General features: G+C 41.3%; 1 protein-coding gene across 1 annotated transcript in view; it reads left to right on the plus strand.

Annotated features, from left to right (window-relative positions):
- The window catches only part of HTRA2 (HtrA serine peptidase 2), a 578,743-nt gene that overhangs the window by 431,388 nt on the left and 126,120 nt on the right, over positions 1–21,235 (plus strand). Inside the window, exon 7 of the mRNA XM_044063975.1 lies at positions 5,234–5,329. Coding sequence (XP_043919910.1) covers positions 5,234–5,329 — 96 coding nt within the window. The remainder of the gene's footprint in view (positions 1–5,233; positions 5,330–21,235) is intronic.

Below are 21,235 nucleotides of genomic sequence, written 5' to 3' on the forward strand. Positions count from 1 at the left end.
GTACTGTATTCCTTGCCTAGGCCCTGACCACAACGTACCTTGCTGTCGGTTTTGTGCTTTATTTAATCAGCGCACTGTCCATCGTTGGTATATTTTTGCCTCTAAATATTTCAGTTCTCGGTTTAATTATCCAGAAATGTCGTCGGTTAGCCATCTGACTACCGTAATTCTGAAAAAATGCAAAGATAAAGACAGAGACAGGCCGCCGAGGTCCAAAACTGCTGACTACGCTTCTCCTAAGCCAGTTGCCAGTACTCAGTGAGGCACTTTCGCAGCCCCTGATACCCGCAACTTCTGACTCGTAGGCCTCTACTGAGACCCATTCGGAGTCCGGTATGCCATGAGATACTTCAACTATGGAACCTGCGGATGTCTTTACCTTGGATGGGTCCGGAACCGCCGTGCAGGCACCAGCTTCTGATGGTGTATTCAGGCCTACGGACTTGCATATTAAATCGATGCCTCCTTCATTACTAAGGCCTAAATCTCGATCCATGTCTAAAAAACCGATGCCCAGGCCACATACTCAGGCCTCTATGCCTAAAAAAGAAATTATAAAAATGGCTGAAGATCTAATAATTCTAATCAGGGGTAGTCAACCCCCCCCCCCCCCAGAGGCCTAGAGCTGAGCTTGATTATGAATCGTCTGATCATAATTCTGTTTCTTCTGACTCTTCTGATGACTTGGGTTTGCCCTTGCCTACTTATGAGGATTCTGATGCAGAGGATTCTGTTCCCTCTGCTTCCCCTCCTGATGATTTTTCTTTTGGGGAAAACCTTACATACTTTAAGGGAGCATTTTCACTGGGAAAGCCAGGAATTTTCTGATTAAAAAAAGAGGCTTAGGGATTTCCTGCTTCTACCTCAGCACAGGCCTTTGGCTATACCTCCTGTACTAGACATTGTTGATGATGTTTTCTCGGAATCCAGTTTGGCAACTGATTCCCTGCCTCCTGCTCCTAGTAAACCTGACAGATACTGCAGGGTAGTGGAGTCCCACAAGTTCCTTTTCAAAAATCCTATTGCAGATCCAGAGACTATTTTTCAAGGGCCCAAGGGCATTAAGGCTTCTACTGCTAAAAATCCTATCCCTTCTGATAAAGACTTCAGGGCTCTGGGTAGATGGGGTAAAAAGGTTTATACTTCAGCAAACTTGGCAATCAGAGCTTTAAACTGCCAAATTTCTTATGTTAAAATATCAGCAACATGTCATTGAGCTGCTTAAACAGAAAATTATGTTGATTCCTGACTGTGTGGAAAATAAAGATTTACAGGACTTAATGCATTTTGCTGAACAAGTTGGAAAACATACTTTGCAATATGGTTTTGATTCTTTAGAAGCCTCTTGCAGGGCTGCTGTCACTGGGTTTGTGCTTAGAAGGCATGCTTGGCTTAAGGAGCAGACTTTGCCTGATCATGTTAAAGCTAAATTGTTGGATGCTCCTTTAAATCAGGACCCGCCTGTTTGGCAACAAGGCTGAAGAAGTTCTTAAAAAGATGGAAGATGAAGCTAAATCTATGCAAACTGTTAAAGATTTTTTACAAGTGCAACCTCCTAGATTTAGTAGGTACTGACCCTTCCAGGTCTTCTCAAGCCAAACCCAGACACAGCAAAAAACCTCAGGTTTCAGTCACAGGGGACTCTCAGAACTAAGCAGTGGGGGGCCTCCACTTCCAAATCTGGGAATAACAAGACACCCCCCTATGGTAAACAGTCTCAATGACTTCCTTTCAAAATTTCCAAGCACTTATCTTCTGACCGCCCCTTTGGGGGGAAAGATTGCTCTTCATGCAAAGAACTGGGAACTCATAACCCAGGACAAATGGGTTTTAAATATAGTGTCCCAGGGATACAGATTTAATTTCCACACATTGTCAACATAAAATGGGTGTCTGGACCTGCCCCCAAATCAGTGGGCAGAGGCTAAAAAACAAGTACTTTCTCTCTTAAGCATGGGGGCTATTCAACTGCTACCAGAAGAGGAAAAGGGACAAGGTTTCTACTCCAGGCTTTTCCTGGTACCCAGAAAAGACAAATCATGGCGTCCAATCCGGGACCTGTCTACTTTAAACACCTTTCTGGAGATTCCAAAATTCAAGATGCTGACTCTTCACCAATTACTTCCTATGCTAGGCAAAGACGCCTTGTTGGCAACACTAGAATTAAAAGAAGCATACCTGCCCATCCCAATCAGGGAATCTTGCAGAAGATACCTATGCTTCAAAGCAGGCTACATGCATTATCAGTTCTCTGCACTGCCCTTTGGCTTGTCTACTGTGCCCAGGGTATTCTCAAAGTGCCTGGCTCCAGTTATTGTATTTTGCAGGCAAAGAAGTATTCAAATATACCCATACTTGGACGATTGTCTAATTCAGGCAGAAAGCCAGGGCATACTTTTGAATCATCTGGCGTTTGTAAAAAGGGTTTAACTTGTCTGGGGTACACCATAAACGAAAATAAATCACAACTGGTACCCTGTCAACAAATTACATTACTGGGAGCAAGCTTGAATACAACTTCCCAGATGGCTTACCTCATTCCAGAAAAGCAAAATCATTTGATAACGTATTTCAAACAAGTGGCCACAAAATCCCTGCTATCTGCAAGACAGATACTGCAAGCCTTGGGGTTCATGGTCTCCTGCATTCTTCTAATTCCATATGCAAGACTGCCTATGAGGAAACTACAGTGGTATCTAAAAAGCCTATGGAGTCAACATTCTCACAGCCTAGAAACAATGATTCCTATCATACCTTGCCTACGCCTAGAGTTCCTCTGGTGGGCAGAGGCCGGCCACCAAAACAAGGGACACAATTCACAGTACCCCTGCCACCTAAACCCTAACAACAGATGCATCAGACTATGCATGGGGGGCTCACCTGGCAGGAAAGTGCATTCAGGGCAAAATGGAACTCAAGTCAAATGCACCTGAATATCAATCAAAAAGAAATGTTAGCTGTACAAAATGCTCTGACAGCCTTCAAGGACCACATTCTTCCAGGACAACTAATGGTAAAGATGGACAACACCACGGTTATGTGGTACATAAACAAGCAGGGGGGTACACATTCCTACCCCCTCTGCAGACTAGCCATGGCATTGTGGATCCTTGAGCTACCAAGTTGCACCTACAAGCTCAATTCCTGCCAGGAAAATTAAAAACACTGGCAGATGGACTAAGCAGAAACCTCAAGGACCCACATGAGTGGAAACTGGAACCAAGGATTTTCAACATGTTGACAAGCGAATGGGGGAGCCCAGACATAGACCTATTTGCCTCCCCCCAGAACTACCAATTGGACAAGTTTTGCACAAGGACTCCCCACAAAGAAACCTGGAAAGTGGATGCTCTGTCCTTCAGCTGGAAAAACCTATCAGTCAACGCCTCCCCCCCGCTGCCTCTGATCTCCAAAGTTCTGTTAAAGGTCAAACAGGACAAACAAAGGATGATTTTGATTGCTCCAGACTGGCCGCGCCAACACTGGTACCCCCTCCTGCGCAGTGTGTCGCATTTACCTCCATGGCACCTCCCTCAGACCCCTTCCCTGCTGTCTCAGCAGGAAAACCAGATTCTGCACCCACAACTTCCAACATTGAACTTTGCAGCCTGGCTAATTACTTAAAACTCACCCTTATCATCCCTCAGCAAACCTGTGATGGATGTCATCTTAGAGAAAAGGAGGCCTAGTACTAGAAAATCTTAGGCTGAAAAATGGAAAAGTGCCTGGAACCAATCTCAAGGGATGAGCACAGCAGCACCCAATTTACCTCAGATTTTGCAATACTTAACCGAGATGCTTCATAAGGGCCTGTCTTTTTCCTCCATTAAAATCCACGCCTCAGCCATTTCAGCTCATTACAACACAGAACCTCCCCTCTTCTCTCATCCCCTGCTCAAGCAGTACTTCAGAGGGGCCAGAAAATTCAGACCACCCAGGAGAGCTCCAAACCCTGCCAGGGACTTTAATTTTGTATTGGAGCAACTCACTGTACCTCCTTTCGAGCCAGCTGCTACTGCAGACTTCTTTCTTGGAAAACAGCTTTCCTTTTAGCAATCACTTCAGCTAGAAGGATATCTGAATTACAGGCCCTTATGGCAGTGGAGCCTTTCATCATCTTTCATGCGGACAGGATGTCACTCAGGACCAATCCATCCTTCATGCCCAAGGTGGTATCCAGTGTGGCTCTTAATCAGTCCATTCATTTGCCAACCTTCTTTCCCAATCCACAGAACAAAGGGGAATGGATTCTGCATTCCTTGGATGTGCACAGACAGCTTAGATTCTATTTGGACAGGACTAAACCTCGAAGAAAATCTGAACAACTGCTGGTAGCATTTGCTGCAGGGGCAGAGGGGAAGGTTGTTTCAAAACAAAGCATTTCTAAATGGATAAGCCATTGCATTCATTTCTGCTATAAGCACCATGGAAAACCTATCCCCCAGGGGAGCAGATCTTACTCCTCCAGGGCTGCATCTACTTCTGCAACCTTTCTCACAGGTGTTCCTACCAGGGCCATCCTAGAAGCTGCTACCTGGAGTTCTGTACATACTTTCACCAAGCATTATCATTTGCCAATTTTCTCTAAATCCAGAGCTGGCTTTGCCAGTGCAGTCTTGCAGGGTCTTATAGCTGGCCCTAATTCTATATAAACTCCTCCTCCCAACCATAGTGTGGGAATCTACCCACATGTAATGACTGTAACAGTGAAACATGAAGAACATAGTACAGTTGTGTACACTTACCATAAATGTAGATGTTCGAGTGTATTCACTGTTGCAGTCCTGGTTACCCTCCCTCCAGCCCCCTAACTTATTCTGGCTATACCTCTACTTTCCTTTACTATGCTTAAAAGCCTTTTCGGTGTATTTGCTTTTTGTTGGAGGTATACCTTTGTGTTTTTCTGTTTATTTGCTCCCCATTAGGGGGGCACCTGACATCTGGGGCAAGAACAACTGATGTAATGGCGTCGGCTGCATGTTTTATACCCCTGACGACCTGACGTCATGGAAGAAGGGACAGCAACTGACGCAGGACCCAAGACTTGTTAATCATGCCGAATGAGGGCAAACCTGCAAGCAGATTACCAAATGTAATGACTGAAACAGTGAATACACTCAAGCATCTACATTTATGGTAAGTGTACACAACTGTACTTTACTGTGAACATCCATAACCTTTGTTTATATAGTAGTTTGCTTATGTTTTACATTCTTTTGTTTTATTTTTCCAGTATACTGGAGGAGCTGAAACTTCGCAATCCTAATTTTCCTGATATATCTTATGGTGTATTGATTCACAGGGTCATTGTTGGTTCTCCAGCTTACCAGTAAGTAGTGTTAAGTCTTCTCATTGTAAACAGCATTATTAACAGTAACTCTTGAAGTTTGCATTTTAGTCATGCATGCTTAATTTACTTTATCATGTCCAGGTTTACCTTTTGTTCTTTCTGCAGCTGAGTGTTAGGTCTTTGTGCACTACTATTTTTCTCCTGCCGCATGCACCCTATATGATACCCTAATGTGGCTTATTTGGTGTTTTTTTTCTGACTGGAGAGAAGAGATTGTTTCAGTGCAGGCAGTCATGTTGTTTTGCAGCTTAAAGCCTTGATAATCTGCCCTTCCTTTACTACCATGGTGTCTTGTCCTGACTCATTTTTTCCAGAATGCTTGCTGCACTCCTACTTTTGGGTCATGCTTATTCATACCATATTCTGCTCCTTTTTAGCCCGCTTCTTTAGCTTCCCTGCAGTGTTGCGCTTGGAAGACGGTTCTTCTTTTGGTCCTCACTTCGACTAAGAGAGAGAGTCTGAACATCAGGCTTTCGTGGCAATTCCTCCTTTCATAGTTTTTCACAGAAGCAGGGTTTCTGTTTGTACTAATCCTCCTTTTATGCCCCAGGTGGTCAATGAGTTTTCCCTTCATCCATCTATTTCTCTTCCTTCCTTTTTTCCTTCTCTGTCTCTGCCAGTAAGAAGGTTCTTAACACTTTGGATTTACACAGACAGCTCCGATATTATTTGGATAAATCATCCCCGGTCATTGGGTTTGCAAACCATCTCTTCCTGGATTTTTAAGGCCATTTCTTTTTGCTATTCTTTTCATGGAAAAATGTCTTTTCTCTTCAGGAAAAGCACATTCTGCTAGGGATGTTGTATCCTATTGTGCTTTTTTTCAAGATTTTTCACAACTGTACTTTCTTTTGTAAAACTGTCATCATCCCAACGTTACATAAATTGCTCGATTTTCCTTCCCTTAATCCTCACTTCTCCACAATTGTCATTTGTTTATTTGTAATTTGCTGTTGCCTTTTTCTAAATATCCCATTTCCAGTTCTTTTATCTCTGTTAAAATAGTCAGTACTTTGATTTCCATTTTTTAGTAATTGTTCTTTTGGCAGCCAATAGAATTAAACTTAAGTTCTTACTATGTCTGTTCAGTTCATATCCAGTGTCCCAGCTCAAAAGCCTCATTTCCTTAGTTACATGCATTTGCTCACCCAATATTTCTGGCAGAGTACTCTATAGAAATGTTTTAAAGTCATCACACTCCTAAAACATATGTCCCCAGTAACCGCTTTCTTCCCCATCACATTTCCAACATTTGTCATTTACCAGAGGAAAAATTCTTTAAAGTCTGCCTGGGATATAAAATTACCTTTGCGGACACCTCAGACACCCTAAATCTTATAGACGTTTTTGCATACTTGAGAGCAATATGCATGTCTTCCCATTGTTCTCTTGTAAATTGCTTATCCGGTGTCTCTTCTCAAAGTTTTCTGCCTCCCCCTATAGTTGTGGTGCAGTGTTTTATATGCCCTACTAATTAACCTTTTTTAACAACATTTTCCGTTCTACATTCATTGAAAAACTCTACCACAGCCGGTCTTTCACATGGGATTCCCCTCCCCCTTTCTCTTTGCCTGTACTTTGATAGGAAGGCGGTCTGCACTCTGCAGTCCAAATACCTTCTTGGCCTCTTCCCATTCCTTTACCTTTCCATCTCTGGTTATTTCCCATTTTTTTTTCACCAGTAAATTCCAACCCTGTTGCCTGTTCTCTGTACCCTTAATTGTAGTTATCTCTATTGGCAAAATTCCTTTCTCCATCCTCTTGTTGGATTAGTTCTTTAATATAAAAAAAAATGAACAAGCACAGGAATCCTTCTAGTTCCAACCTCACCAACATGAGTGTTGAGGAAAAAATAAACAGAAAAACTAGTCTTAAAACGTCGTTGATGAGCTCAGTCACAATAATGTCCAAACCCAGGTAGTTTTCGTCATAGACGAGCGATCCTCAGTAACCGAAATTCTGAAATACTTTACAGTGTTAAACATATCAGCATTTATACACTTAAAATTAAGTGATTTAAAATGTATGTGCTGTTTAATTTTAAACCAGTCTATTCCAGGCAAACAATGTAGACAGAGCCATAAATGTGCACCCACCCCCCACACACTACTACTGATCAGATCAAACTAAATCCTAGTTAAAGAAAAAAAACTACCTATTTGCAACCCACATTCCAAAATCAGATATTAAGAAAAGCATAACATACATATAAATAGACTGACTTTTAACTAAAATCGCCTTCATCAGGTCTGTGACAAGAACTAAAATCATATACATGGGTAGATAAGTAAAAAGAGCTAACTAGTTAGATATAAGAAAAGCACACACAGCTATCTAACCATGAATATTATCTAATTAGAACAGTATAAATCTAAATATATACCTGTGTAATAATATCTAATAAGCATCCATCCATATGTATTGGTGTGCATAATAACTGTTATTTGCAGCTCAGAAAAAAAACGCCAGTACTTTACAGTTGAGAGAAAAAAAAACACACCTGTCATGACAGTTTTCATGTTTATACAGCCCCCCCCCCCTCAATTATTAATTAATATCCACAAATTCTCCTCTGGTTGATAAAAACATGCCAAACCTGTATGTAAAATTGAAGGGACTAAAGACATTTTCACTGCTTTTAACTTTATATTGATATCCATAAATGAGCTTCCAATTTCTCAGTGTTTGTTTTTTTGATTAGTTTCTTCCCCCATATCCTTAGCTTCCATAACAGAATCCTTTCTAATCGTATCATGTTCCCATAAATACGGTATTGCTGAACCAATTCATGTGTGGGAACATAATTTACAGGTATAAGACAACACTGATATCCTTTTCTAGTTTTATCATGCACAAAATAATATAATCTGCAAACAATGCCATCTTTTCTTGAGTACCCTAACAATAATATCCTTCAGTTTTAGAGTCCCCTATATTCTTTATCAGTGGCTCTAAATATAAAGCAAGTAAAGGGGAAAAGAGGAAACCCTTGCCTAGTTCCTCTGTTTAGATACAGCTTATCAGAGAGAAACCCTCCTATTTTAATTCTTGCCTTGTATCAGGGAATGCAAATACTTCTATTAAGCTACTCACAAAATAACAGTTTATTCTGTTGAATGCTTTCTCTGCATCAAGAATCACCAACAACAGTGGTATTTTTTTACAGTCTGCTTCCCTTTGGGTCATCATTGTGCTATTAATGTTGTCTAATGTTTGCATCCCCTCCGCAAAACCACAGTGAGCCATATCAGTCAATTTTGGCAAAATGTTTGCCATTCTTTTAGCTGTTGTAGACATAAACACTTTATAATCATGAAAACGAGTACTGTGCAAGACTCACCCAGGCAGTTTTTAAGTTCCAAGCATAAACTATGCTGCAAATGTCTGTTCAGACCAATATTCCAACAGAAGCAGTTTCCTTTCCAAAAAAGCAAGGTTGCTTTTAAAACACAAGCATAAACTATGCTACAAATGTCTATTCAGACCAATATTCCAACGACATCAATTTCTTTTACAAGAAAACAAAGTTGTAGAAAGATATATAAAAGACTGCTTTTTATTATTAATAACAAGGAGGTGAGCGCTTTCGCTTTACAGCTTCTTCAGACCATGATAAAACTGAGAAAAACTTCACTTTTATATACACACTCATAAATAATTAATCAAACAATTAAACAATTAATTCTGTTAGTAAAAAATCAGTTTGTGAAAATGAAGCCATTCACATAGACTGCAGTGAATTCTGTGACTTCAATAAAATGTTTACATTCATATAAAATCATATAACAGAACTGATATATAAAATTGTATAAAGTTTACACAAACATATATAGAAAATAAAATGTATCTCATATGAAATATAGTCTTCCATCTAGCATTTGAATTTTCTACTTTTTAGCTTGGGTTTTAAAGGAATCTTGTCATTCAATCCTGGGGGGATGTGTGCTTGCAATCTAATTATCCAATCTGCCTCTAACTGTTCAGTTCGATTCCTTATATCTCCCCCTCTCCTGCTAGGTAAATTAATTTCTAAAATCATAAACTTAAAACTATGTTTGGCCCCTTCCTTTAAGACATGCTTGGACAAGGCATTCACTTCTGATTTTATTTTAATTTGGTACACATGCTCCCTGATTCTGTTCCTCAATAATAAAAAGCAGTCTTTTATATATCTTTCTACAACTTTGTTTTCTTGTAAAAGAAATTGATGTTGTTGGAATATTGGTCTGAATAGACATTTGTAGCATAGTTTATGCTTGTGTTTTAAAAGCAACCTTGCTTTTTTGGAAAGGAAACTGCTCTTGTTGGAATATTGGTCTGAACAGACATTTGCAGCATAGTTTATGCTTGGAACTTAAAAACTGCCTGGGTGAGTCTTGCACAGTACTCGTTTTCATTTACAATTCATGACATTTTTATTGGAACTGTGCAAGCACCTTTGCTTTATCGTGGTGTTTTTCGTTACTATTTATACTTTATAATCATGATTTAAAATTGACATGGGTCTATATGAAGCTGATGGGTCTTCGCCGTATTTAGGTATTACAACCACCACAGCTTTCTTCCAGGATGTTGGTGTCCCCCTCCTTTTAAAATACCGTTAAAGGAACCCTTCCAGATCTTTATCACTTTCTTCCTTACTTCCTGCAGATTGATTATACATCACTGTTTTTATCACATCTCCACTTGAATGTTAGTTGTTGAGCCTCATCTACCTCTAACCTTGGCATTCTTAAGTCTGCCATACATTTTTCCATTTGTGCCCTTTCTTGATTTACATATTTCTCTGCTTTATACAAAGTTTCATAACATTTCCAAAAAATCTCTAATGCCTGTACAATATCTCTTTTTTTATATATATATATAGGCTCCCTAAATTTAATAATCCTTTCTACTTTCTGTTGCGTAAGTTGTTGTGCTAAAAGTTTTTGTGCTTAGGAGTTGTTATCAAAAACAGTTACTTAACAGCAATCTTTCATAACTTTTGCATATTATCCAGCTACTCCCTTGTTTTCTGTGCTGCAGTTGTGCCTTTTCTTGTGCGAGATTCTCCTTATTGTGCATTTACTTTAACTTTGTCAGCTCCTCCATTTTTGTTACTTCTTAGCCATATCTCTTATTCTTTTATCTCTACCCTATTTTTAAATTCCACTTTCATTTTATCCCACTCACTAGATGTAACTTGTGGAGATATTTCTGTTTTCCTTATTAGCTCAAATCATTTCCACTACCCATTCCCTAAATTCCTTTCTTTTTAGACAGGTAGGTGGAAAGCATAAGTATCTAATTTTCGATTCACTACCCTGCATTTTTATCTTAGTTTTTATTGGCACATGATCTGAAATAGTTATTGGATGTGTGTTGAAGCTTTCAAGTAAATGCAAATGTTCCTGTGAAATATAATTTCTGTCTAGTCTTTAATGGGTCTGGACAGAAAATTTTACTGAGGAACAAATCTTGGGCTAAGTGGAGGGCTAACAAAAATATCTCTGATCAACAAAGCTTTAGGCAACTGAAAAATAGTACAAAAAAGGCAATACTTATGGATAAAAATAACTATTACTGTAAACTACAGCAAACTCATCAGAACAATCCCCCAAAATTTTGGTCCAGTATAAACAAACTCCTTTCCCCAGGACACTCTCACACACCTACCCCTCTTGAGGCTGATCCCTGCAAACTGCCAATATCTTTAATACTTTATTCACAGAGACCATTCAAGCACTAGCCAGTCAACTAATCCCAGACAACTCAAGCCTTCTCACCACCATAACAGCTTCTCGACCAACATTTAAACTGCAACCCATCTCTACTACTCTCATCTGTAAACTCATCCAAAAACTTAAGCCTTGCACTCCTTCTGCTGACCAAATACCATCAGAATACTTGCAAAAAGCAGGTAAGGTAATTGCATACCCTGTATCCATCCTCATTAACAAAACCATTAACGAAGGAACCATTCCAGATATTTGGAAAATCTCCCATATTATTCCCCTTCATAAAGGTGGCAATTCAAATGATTACTCTAACTACAGGCCAATAGCTCTATTATCTCCTTTAACTAAAATAATGGAAAAATGCATTCACCGACAACTACTACATCATTTATCTCAACATAACATTATAGCAAACTGTCAACATGGCTTTAGGCCATCACACAGTACCACAACTGCCCTACTATCTTTTATAGATACCATCAATAGAAACCGCAATAACAATAACCTCTCATCTGCTCTTTATTGACCTATCAAAAGCTTTTGACATGGTCAACCATGCCCTTCTCATCAACATTCTAGAATCCCTTTCCTTTGACTGTCAGACTATTAAATGGTTCAGGTCCTACCTTAGCAATAGGCAACAAGCAGTTCTCTGGCAAAACAACGTATCATCCCTTCAGCCAGTTACCCTCGGAGTCCCTCAAGGCTCTATTCTAGAACCACTTCTCTTTTCACTATTTATCAATGACCTCCACATAGCAATCCCTCAAGCCACCTGCATACAATACGCAGATGATTCTACGCTAGTATGCGCAGCAAACTCCCCTTCAGAACTACATTCTCTAACCCAGAATGTATTTAACATAGTAGAAACATGGTTTATAAATAGATGCCTCCTTCTCAATGCTAAAAAAACTAAGCTCCTTCTCTTTACACCCACCAACAAATCCTCGCCCATAGATATCTCAGTTTTTTCCAATAATGGCACTATTATACTTCCTGACACAACCACTAAACTGTTAGGAATAACTATTGACAATAACTTTACTTTTGACAGCCATATAAATAACACTATCAAAACTGTCAACAGAAAAATAGGCTCCTTATATAGGATCAAACCTTTCCTAACTCCTATAGCTATAACCACAATTGCTCACTCCCACTTAATATCAACGCTTCTGTACGCCTCACCCATATATACTAACCTAAAGAAAAATAATCTTACCAAACTAACAAATTCCTATAATAACATCGCCAGATTTGCCACTGGCAATCCCTTTAGAACCCACCACTGTCTGAATCTAAGGCAACTAGGCTGGCTTGAACTTCAAAACCAACTGATAGTATCCCAACTCACCATTGCCCACAAGATCTTCTACCAAACCAACAGCACTCCTATACTTTCCAATCTCATCCTCCCTTACAAAAATCTGAATTCCCTGCGCTCTTCTAAGAAACTGCTTGCTTGCATATACAAGTCTAACAACCTGGCTGGAGACTCTCTTTTTTTCTAACACAGTGGGAAAACACTGGAACCTCCTGCCCGATGAACTAACATTACTTTCTTCCTTGCCTCTCTTTAAACATAACCTCAAAAAACACCTCAAAACACACTGGTTATGCCCCTGCAGCAACCCTGACTAATCATTTGCTTTTTACTAATTATAGCTCCTTTTACTTCTTATTCCTCCTATTCTTACTTAAATTACTAACACTCGTAATGGATTGTTACATGCTAATTACTTAAATTACTAACACTCGTAATGGATTGTTACATGCTAATTACTTAAATTACTAACACTCGTAATGGATTGTTACATGCTAATTACTTAAATTACTAACTCGTAATGGATTGTTACATACTAATTACTTAAATTACTAACACTCGTAATGGATTGTTACATGCTAATTACTTAAATTACTAACACTCGTAATGGATTGTTACATGCTAATTACTTAAATTACTAACTCGTAATGGATTGTTACATGCTAATTACTTAAATTACTAACACTCGTAATGGATTGTTGCATGCTAATTACTTAAATTACTAACACTCGTAATGGATTGTTAAATGCTAATTACTTAAATTACTAACACTCGTAATGGATTGTTACATGCTAATTACTTAAATTACTAACACTCGTAATGGATTGTTACATGCTAATTACTTAAATTACTAACACTCGTAATGGATTGTTGCATGCTAATTACTTAAATTACTAACACTCGTAATGGATTGTTACATGCTAATTCCTTGTAAGATAGACTAACTGATGCTCCTAAATTAATATGCTGATAAACTCTCTCTAGTATAAGTATTAAACTTATTAGAGTAATTTCCTACTCTATATTATTATTACTTGTTGTACAGCATACTTTTTATTTCTAGGTAGTATTTCTTGTTGTACTTTTATTATAATCCTTTCTGTTAATTTTTAAGTTCTATAATTGCCAGAGCTTTTCTCCCCGGGCCTCTACTGAAAATGGAAATATATCCAGTTAGACTAGCCCGGTTAACAAATGTAAAATAAATAAATAAAAATAAAATAGTCTAGCCCAGTTATTCTTAGGTTCATAGGTAGGTACTAGGCTATCGGCCCTAGGGCCTATACAAGCCCAGCCAAAAGGTACCCTGGCTTTTACAACCCAAGAAAATTATTTTCCTGTGCCACTGTCGAGCAGAGCCACAGCAGTGATCCCCGGGGTGAATTTCCTATTTCCCATCCAATCATCAAGATTTTTCTTGAAGAGTGCTAATGAGAAGCTTTGTTTAATATAGATATGCAGTTTATTTCAGAGTATGGGTAGTCTCTGGGACAGGAATCTATCCCTCCGGCATGATGTTCTTCGTGTTTCACTGTTGCAGTCATAACTGTAGGGTGTTCCTGCCGGCAGGCAGCCCGAGGTCGGCCAGAATCACAAAGTCTGGGTCCAGCGTCGGCTGTACAAGCTAGTACCCTGACGTCAGTACGCTCTGGTACATAGCCCTCAGCCGACGCCATCTTCCCCAGTCTTTCTTGCCGTGCGGTGGAAAGCAGCTCGCAAGTTGTTGGTTGGCGATTTTCGAACAGCGTATTTGATTGTTGTCGGTCCGAAGTTCTTACTTCTCTTCTCAAAGCTAAGTACCCCGTTGGGGAATCTTTTTCTTGTTCCTCCGATGTCAGAAAAAGTTAATAATTGTATAGCGTGTGGAAAACGGATACCTCATAAAGATTTCCACTCTTACTGTCTACCTTGCTTAGGCCCTGACCACGATGTTTCTTGTTGTCGGTTCTGTGCCAGGTTCAATTCTCGCACTATTAAGCGTCGGTACGACTGGGCTTTAAATTACTTTGGCAGACGCTTCAATTATAGAATGTCGTCGGATACTACCGGAATTCCAAAGAAGCGCAAAGACAAAGACAGGCCTCCGAGGTCCAAACAAGATTCGTCGCAGCTGGAGCCAGCGTCCGGTTCGGCTGTCGTCAGTGAGGCGCTTTTGCAGCCCCTGTCGTCCGCCACTTCTGAACCGATGGCCGATATGGACTCCCATGGGGAGCCATCAAGGCCTACTGTTTTACCTGCTGCAGGACCTTCGGACGTTGCTCCCTCAGATGGGTCCGGAACCGCTGTGCAGGTACCGGCTTCTGAGGGGGTATTCAGGCCTACTGACATCACTATATCGAAGACAAAGGCAAAGCCTAAGACTCCAGTTAAGCATAAAGTTTCTGCTCAAGCCACTTCTGAATCTACTCCCAAGACACAGAAGCAATTGCTAAGGATGGCTGAAGATTTGCTTACAATGATTAGGGGTTCTCACCCCCCTCCAGAGAAAAGGCCTCGACAGGATGTTCCTTTGGATTCCTCTGACCAGGCTTCTGTATCTTCTGTTTCTTCCTCTGATCAGGAATATTCTTTTCCTCCTTATGAGGATTCGGATGCTGAGGATTCCTTGCCCTCTGCTTCTCCGCCTGAGGATTTTTCTTTTGGGGAGACCTTACATGAGATGAGGGAACATTTTCATTGGGAAGGTCAGGATTATTCTGCTTCTAAGAAGAGGCTTAGGGAATTCCTTCTTCTTCCTCAACACAGGCCTTTAGCTATTCCTCCTGTTCTTGACATTGTGGATGATGCCTTTTCTGAGGCTAATTTGAATCCTGATTCCATGCCCCCTGCTCCTTCTAAGCCTGATAGATTTTACAGGGTCCCTGATTCTCATTTATTCTTATTTAAGAACCCTTCTGCAGATCCTGAAACTGTTTCTCAGGGTTCTAAGGCTGCTAAGGTTGCTTCTTCCAAAAATCCTATTCCCTCTGAGAAGGATTCTCGTGCCTTAGACAGGTGGGGTAAAAAGGTATATACTTCTGCTACCCTTTCTATTAGGGCTTTAAATTGCCAGTTCCATATGTTTAAGTATCAGCAATTTCTTTTGTCTGTTTTGAAGCAAAAGCTTGCTACTTTTCCAGCATGTGCAGAGGATAAGGAATTACAGGATGTATTGCATGCAACTGAACAAGTGAACAAGCATAATTTACATTGTGGTTTTGATGCTTTGGAAGCTTCTTGCAGGGCCGCAGCCTCTGGTACTGTTATTAGGAGACATGCCTGGCTTCGTGAACAAAGTTTGCCGGAACAGGTTAAGGCTAAGCTTTTAGATGCCCCTGTTCAGCATGATGTTTTATTTGGATCTAAGGCTGAGGAGGTTATTAAAAAGATGGAAGAAAAGGCAAAATCTATGCAGACTGTGAAAGATTTCTTACAAGTTCAGCCTCCTAGATTTTCCAGGAATTGGCCCTCCAAAAATTGGTCCTTTCCCACGTCTGACAGGCCTCAAAGGGGAAGATATAGACACTCCAGAGGTCATGGTCAAGCTCAGGCCTCTTACAGATCCAGACAATGGACTGCTTCTTCACCTAGAAGGGGAGAAGACAGATCCCAGTCTCAAAGGAAACAGACTCAATGACTCTCTCGGTTGGGCTACAGGACCTCCTTACCTGGATGCCCCTCTCGGAGGAAAGCTTTCTCTTTTTTACAGAAATTGGGCTCATATTACCCAGGACAAATGGGTATTGGACGTGATTTTAAGAGGCTACAAGTTCCATTTTCATACTCTGCCAAGGGTTATCGGTTGGCCAGATCTGCCAAAACATCAATGGTCAGAGGCCTTAAATCAAGTGGATGCTCTACTGGCCATGAGAGCCATAGAGCCTGTTCCTCTCTCAGAAATGGGAAAAGGCTCTTACTCAAGACTGTTTCTGGTTCCAAGAAAACAAAACTCATGGAGACCTATTCTGGACCTTTCAGTGTTAAACACCTTTTTGGAAATTCCAAAATTCAAGATGCTTACTCTGCAACATCTGATTCCAATGCTCTCCCAGGACGCTTGGATGGTGACATTGGACCTAAAGGAGGCCTACTTACACATTCCCATCAGGCAGGAACGCAGGAAATTCCTCAGATTCAAGGCAGGCTCGAGGCACTTTCAATTCTCTGTACTGCCCTTTGGGTTATCTACTGTGCCCAGGGTTTTTACCAAGTGCCTGGCCCCAGTAGTGGCTTATTGCAGACTTCAAGGGATTCAGATTTACCCCTATTTGGACGACTGCCTTATTCAGGCAGACAGCAAGGATCTTTTACTTCAACATCTGGATTTTGTTCAACGTCTTCTCCTCCTACTGGGATTCTCAGTGAACATAAAAAAGTCACAGTTGATCCCTTCTCAACAAATGATATTTTTGGGAGCCCTACTAAATACAACCTTACAAAGGGCCTTCCTCACTCCAGAAAAACAAATACAACTGGCTTCAATTTTCAAAACCTTGGCAATTTTAACTCAGCTCACTGCAAGGAAATTCCTACAGGCTCTGGGCTACATGGCTTCATGCATTCTGTTAATCCCAAATGCAAGGCTTCATATGAGAAAGCTTCAATGGTATCTGAAAAGTGTATGGTCACAGCATTACCACGATCTGGACACTATGATTCCTCTGATCCCCTGCCTCCAGAAGGAGTTCCTTTGGTGGTCCAGGGTGTGTGCTTTAAATGAAGGAAAGCCTTTTCGTCTACCTCAACCTTCTCAAATCATAACCACGGACGCCTCGGATTATGCTTGGGGAGCACATTTTCTAAACAATTGCCAGCAGGGAACCTGGACAAAGAACCATCTTCACTGGCACATCAATCTGAAGGAAATGTTGGCAGTTCAAAATGCTCTTCTAGCCTTCAAGAACCTTTTGCAACCAGGGCCTCTTCTAATTCGTACAGACAACACCACAGTCATGTGGTACATAAACAAGCAGGGGGGCTCTCATTCATACCCCCTTTGCAGACTAGCTATGGCTTTATGGGACACAGCTCTAAGTCTGAATCTGCATCTTCAGGCTCAATTCATTCCAGGAAAGCAGAATCTCTTAGCAGACAGCCTAAGCAGAAACATTTCGGATCCTCACGAATGGATGCTAGACACCAACTTATTCAACAGGATAACTGCAGTTTGGGGGTGTCCCCAAATAGATCTGTTTGCATCCCATCTCAATCATCAGCTGCATCTCTTTTGCACCAGGTCCTTCCACAAGACAGCTTGGAAAGTGAATGCCCTGTCATTCAGTTGGAGGAACCTTTCGGGATATGCCTTCCCTCCACTTCCTCGGGTATTACTGAAGATAAAACAGGACAAGCCCAAGTTCATCATCTTGATTGCTCCAAATTGGCCTCGACAGTTTTGGTATCCAACTTTACAGCATCTGTTCTTGGAACCTCCTTGGATCCTTCCTCTGTACCCTTCTCTTCTCTCCCAGCTTCAGGGTCAGATGCTACACCCTCATCTCAAGACCCTTTGCCTGGCAGCTTGGCTCTTCAAGGGAATTTGATTTCTTCTAAGCTCCCCCAACAAGTTTTGGATGTTCTTCTAGAAGCTAGACGGCCTAGCACTAGGAAATCCTATGCCTCTAAATGGAAAAGATTTTGCATTTGGATGCAGGACCGAGTCTCTAACCCTTTTGTGCCTGATCTCTCATCTATTTTGCTTTACCTTTCAGACCTTTTGTCTAAAGACCTTTCCTTTTCTTCCATTAAGATTCATGCTTCTGCTATATCTGCTCATTTCAGTACTGATCCTCCTGTTTTTTCTCACCCATTGGTGAGACAATTCTTGAGAGGAGCTATGAATTTGAGGCCTCCCAGGACCCCTCCTGTCCCTGCCTGGGATCTTAACTATGTTTTGGAAAAACTCACTTTGCCTCCTTTTGAGCCTGCTGCGACTTCTGATATTAAGTTTTTGTCGTGGAAGACAGTTCTTTTGTTAGCATTGACTTCTGCCAGAAGGGTTTCAGAGTTGCAAGCTCTCATGGCTGTGGAACCATACCTAATTTTCCATCAAGACAGAGTATCCTTGAGGACCAATCCTACTTTCATGCCTAAGGTGATTTCGAAAGTTGCTTTAAATCAGACAATTCACCTTCCTACCTTCTTTCCTAATCCTCAAAATAAAGGGAAAGGATTTTGCATTCATTGGACGTACACAGACAGTTACGATTTTACTTGGACAAGACTAAAGAGTTCAGAAAATCTAACCAATTGTTTGTTTCTTTTGCCTCCAGTTCTCTTGGAAAGGCTATTTCCAAACAAACTATTTCTAAATGGATTGCTTATGGAATAAGATTTTGTTACACTCATCATGGAAAACAGTTTCCAGGTACTGTGAGAAGTCATTCTACTAGAGCAGCTGCCACTTCTACAGCTTTTCTCAGAGGAGTTCCTACCAAGGATATCTTGGAAGCTGCCACTTGGAGTTCTGTGCATACCTTTTCCAAGCACTACAATCTCCCTTTGTATTCTAAGACCAGGGCAGGTTTTGCCTCTGCTGTTTTGCAGGGCCTTCTTGCTGCCCCTTCTTCTATCTAAGCCTCCTCCCTTTCTCCACTGCTTTGGGATTCCACCCTACAGTTATGACTGCAACAGTGAAACACGAAGAACATAGTACAGTTGTGTACACCTACCATAAATGTAGATGTTCGAGTGTCTTCACTGTTGCATTCAGTGTTTCCTTCCCTCCTATCCCCTCTTTTTTCTCTTTTTTATGGTGTATTTGTGTTTCCTTGTTGAACTCATTTTTGTTTTTTTTGGGGGATTTCTGACATCTGGGGCAAGGAAGGCTGGAGAAGATGGCGTTGGCTGAGGGCTATGTACCAGAGCGTACTGACGTCAGGGTACTAGCTTGTACAGCCGACGCCGGACCCAGACTTTGTGATTCTGGCCGACCTCGGGCTGCCTGCCGGCAGGAACACCCTACAGTTACGACTGCAACAGTGAAGACACTCGAACATCTACATTTATGGTAGGTGTACACAACTGTACTTTCTGTTTATTGTGGTGACAAGGTTTATGTCCCTAGAGCATGTAGCTCGGAGGGATTGGGATTTCTTTAAGTGGAGCATGTCCAACAGCTCTGGGTTTGACATAGCTTTGTATGTTGGGCAGAGATCACCTCTGAATAGGCGATATGTGACGGAGTAAATCTGGAGTTTTTTGAGATGGTCTGCGTAGGGCATCTGTTTGATGCCGGTAATCCTCTTTGTGAGGTATTTCTGCAGCTTTTCCAGTTGTTGTAGATGTCTTGTAAGGTACATACCAAAAGGGGCATTGTACTCTATAATGGGTCTAATGAGTGATCAGTAAAGGGGAACAATTACCTCTTTTTTTCTGGATGAGAAACCTTTTGTGATGAGGTGTGCCATGTAGAAGGATTTCCTGACTACTGTGGCGATGTGATTATCAAAGGGGAGACTACTGTCCACCTGTATCCCAAGGCCTCTTATCACACTTTTGGTGTTAAGTATACAACCGCCTATGTTGTAGTTCATGGGTACAGAGTTTTTACCAAAGGGGATGACAGTGCACTTTTTGGCACTGAGCTTGAGGCCATGGCTTTGACACCAGGCATCTGTCTCAGTGAGGCCCTTTTGTAGGATGTCCACATCGTTAGGAGTTTCGATTATGGCTCCTAGTTTGCAGTCATCTGCGAACTTCTTTAGCCAAAGACCATTTGTGTTAGCCTGTACTTCAGAGAAGTAGTTACCAAACAGGAGAGGTCCCAGGACTGAACCCCATGGTACTCGACTTGTCACTGGTCTGAAGTCGGATTTGGAGTCTGATACTTTCACAGTGTGTGTTCTGTCAGTGAGCCAGTTGGCAACCCATCTTGTGACATAGGGAGTTATACCTAGTTTAGTGAGTTTATCTATAATTCCAGAGTGGGGGATGGTGTCAAAAGCCTAGGTAGGCCGTGTGAACAACCTTACCCTCGTCTCCGGCTTTGGTGACTGCTTCAAAGAAGTCTATCAGGTTTAGGAGACATGATCTGCCTTTTACAAACCCGAACTGGGTGGGGTCCACAGTTTGGAGATTACCAATGTCTTTGTTTATAAGTTCCATGATGATACGTTCCATGGCCTTGCAGACCAGGCTTGTCAGGCTAATGGGGCGGTAGTTGCCGGGGTCCTTGGTGGCTCCCCCTTTGTGGAGTGGGTTAACCGTCGCTGTGCACCATTCAGTGGGCACAAAGCCTGAGGTGAGGCTATGATTGAACATGGTACTTAGGTGGGGTGCCAGTGTGTTCTATAGTTCATGTAGAACGCAACCTGGGAGGTTGTCTGGTCCCATGGATACTGTGTTCTTGGCTTTGGAGAGTGTGGTTTTTACCTGTGCAGCCGTGATTACAGGAACTTTGTATTCGATATAGAGATGGGCCCTTTATGGGGTGAGAGGGGGTAAAGTTGGCACTGAACCTATCTGCCAGGATGTTGGCAATATCACTTGGGTCTGTTAGTGCCATTGTGCTGTAACTCAGAGCAGATCTGAGTGTTGCCATTGAAATTCTTGACATAGCTATAGAATGCTTTGTGGTTGTCTTTAGAATCAGTGGCGATTTTGTTTCGTAACTAGCTTTGGAGAATTTTATGAGGGATCACAGCTTCTTACTGAGGCTGACCAGGGAGCTCCTCCACTCATGGGATTTTACTCTCTTTTGCAAAAGTTTCTTCCTTCTGTGGTACAGTTTGTTTATGGCAGGGGACCACCAGATTGGCTTCCTTTTTTTGGAGGCTAGTGTCTTGGTTCTGTTTGGGATAGCACGATCCATGCACTTGTGTAAGTGCTTATAAAGTGTAATTGTGTAGGATTCAGTAGTCA

The sequence above is a fragment of the Protopterus annectens genome, chromosome 2.part2 (genome assembly GCF_019279795.1).
Source record: "Protopterus annectens isolate FY-2018-M chromosome 2.part2, PAN1.0, whole genome shotgun sequence".
Taxonomy (NCBI): domain Eukaryota; kingdom Metazoa; phylum Chordata; order Ceratodontiformes; family Protopteridae; genus Protopterus; species Protopterus annectens.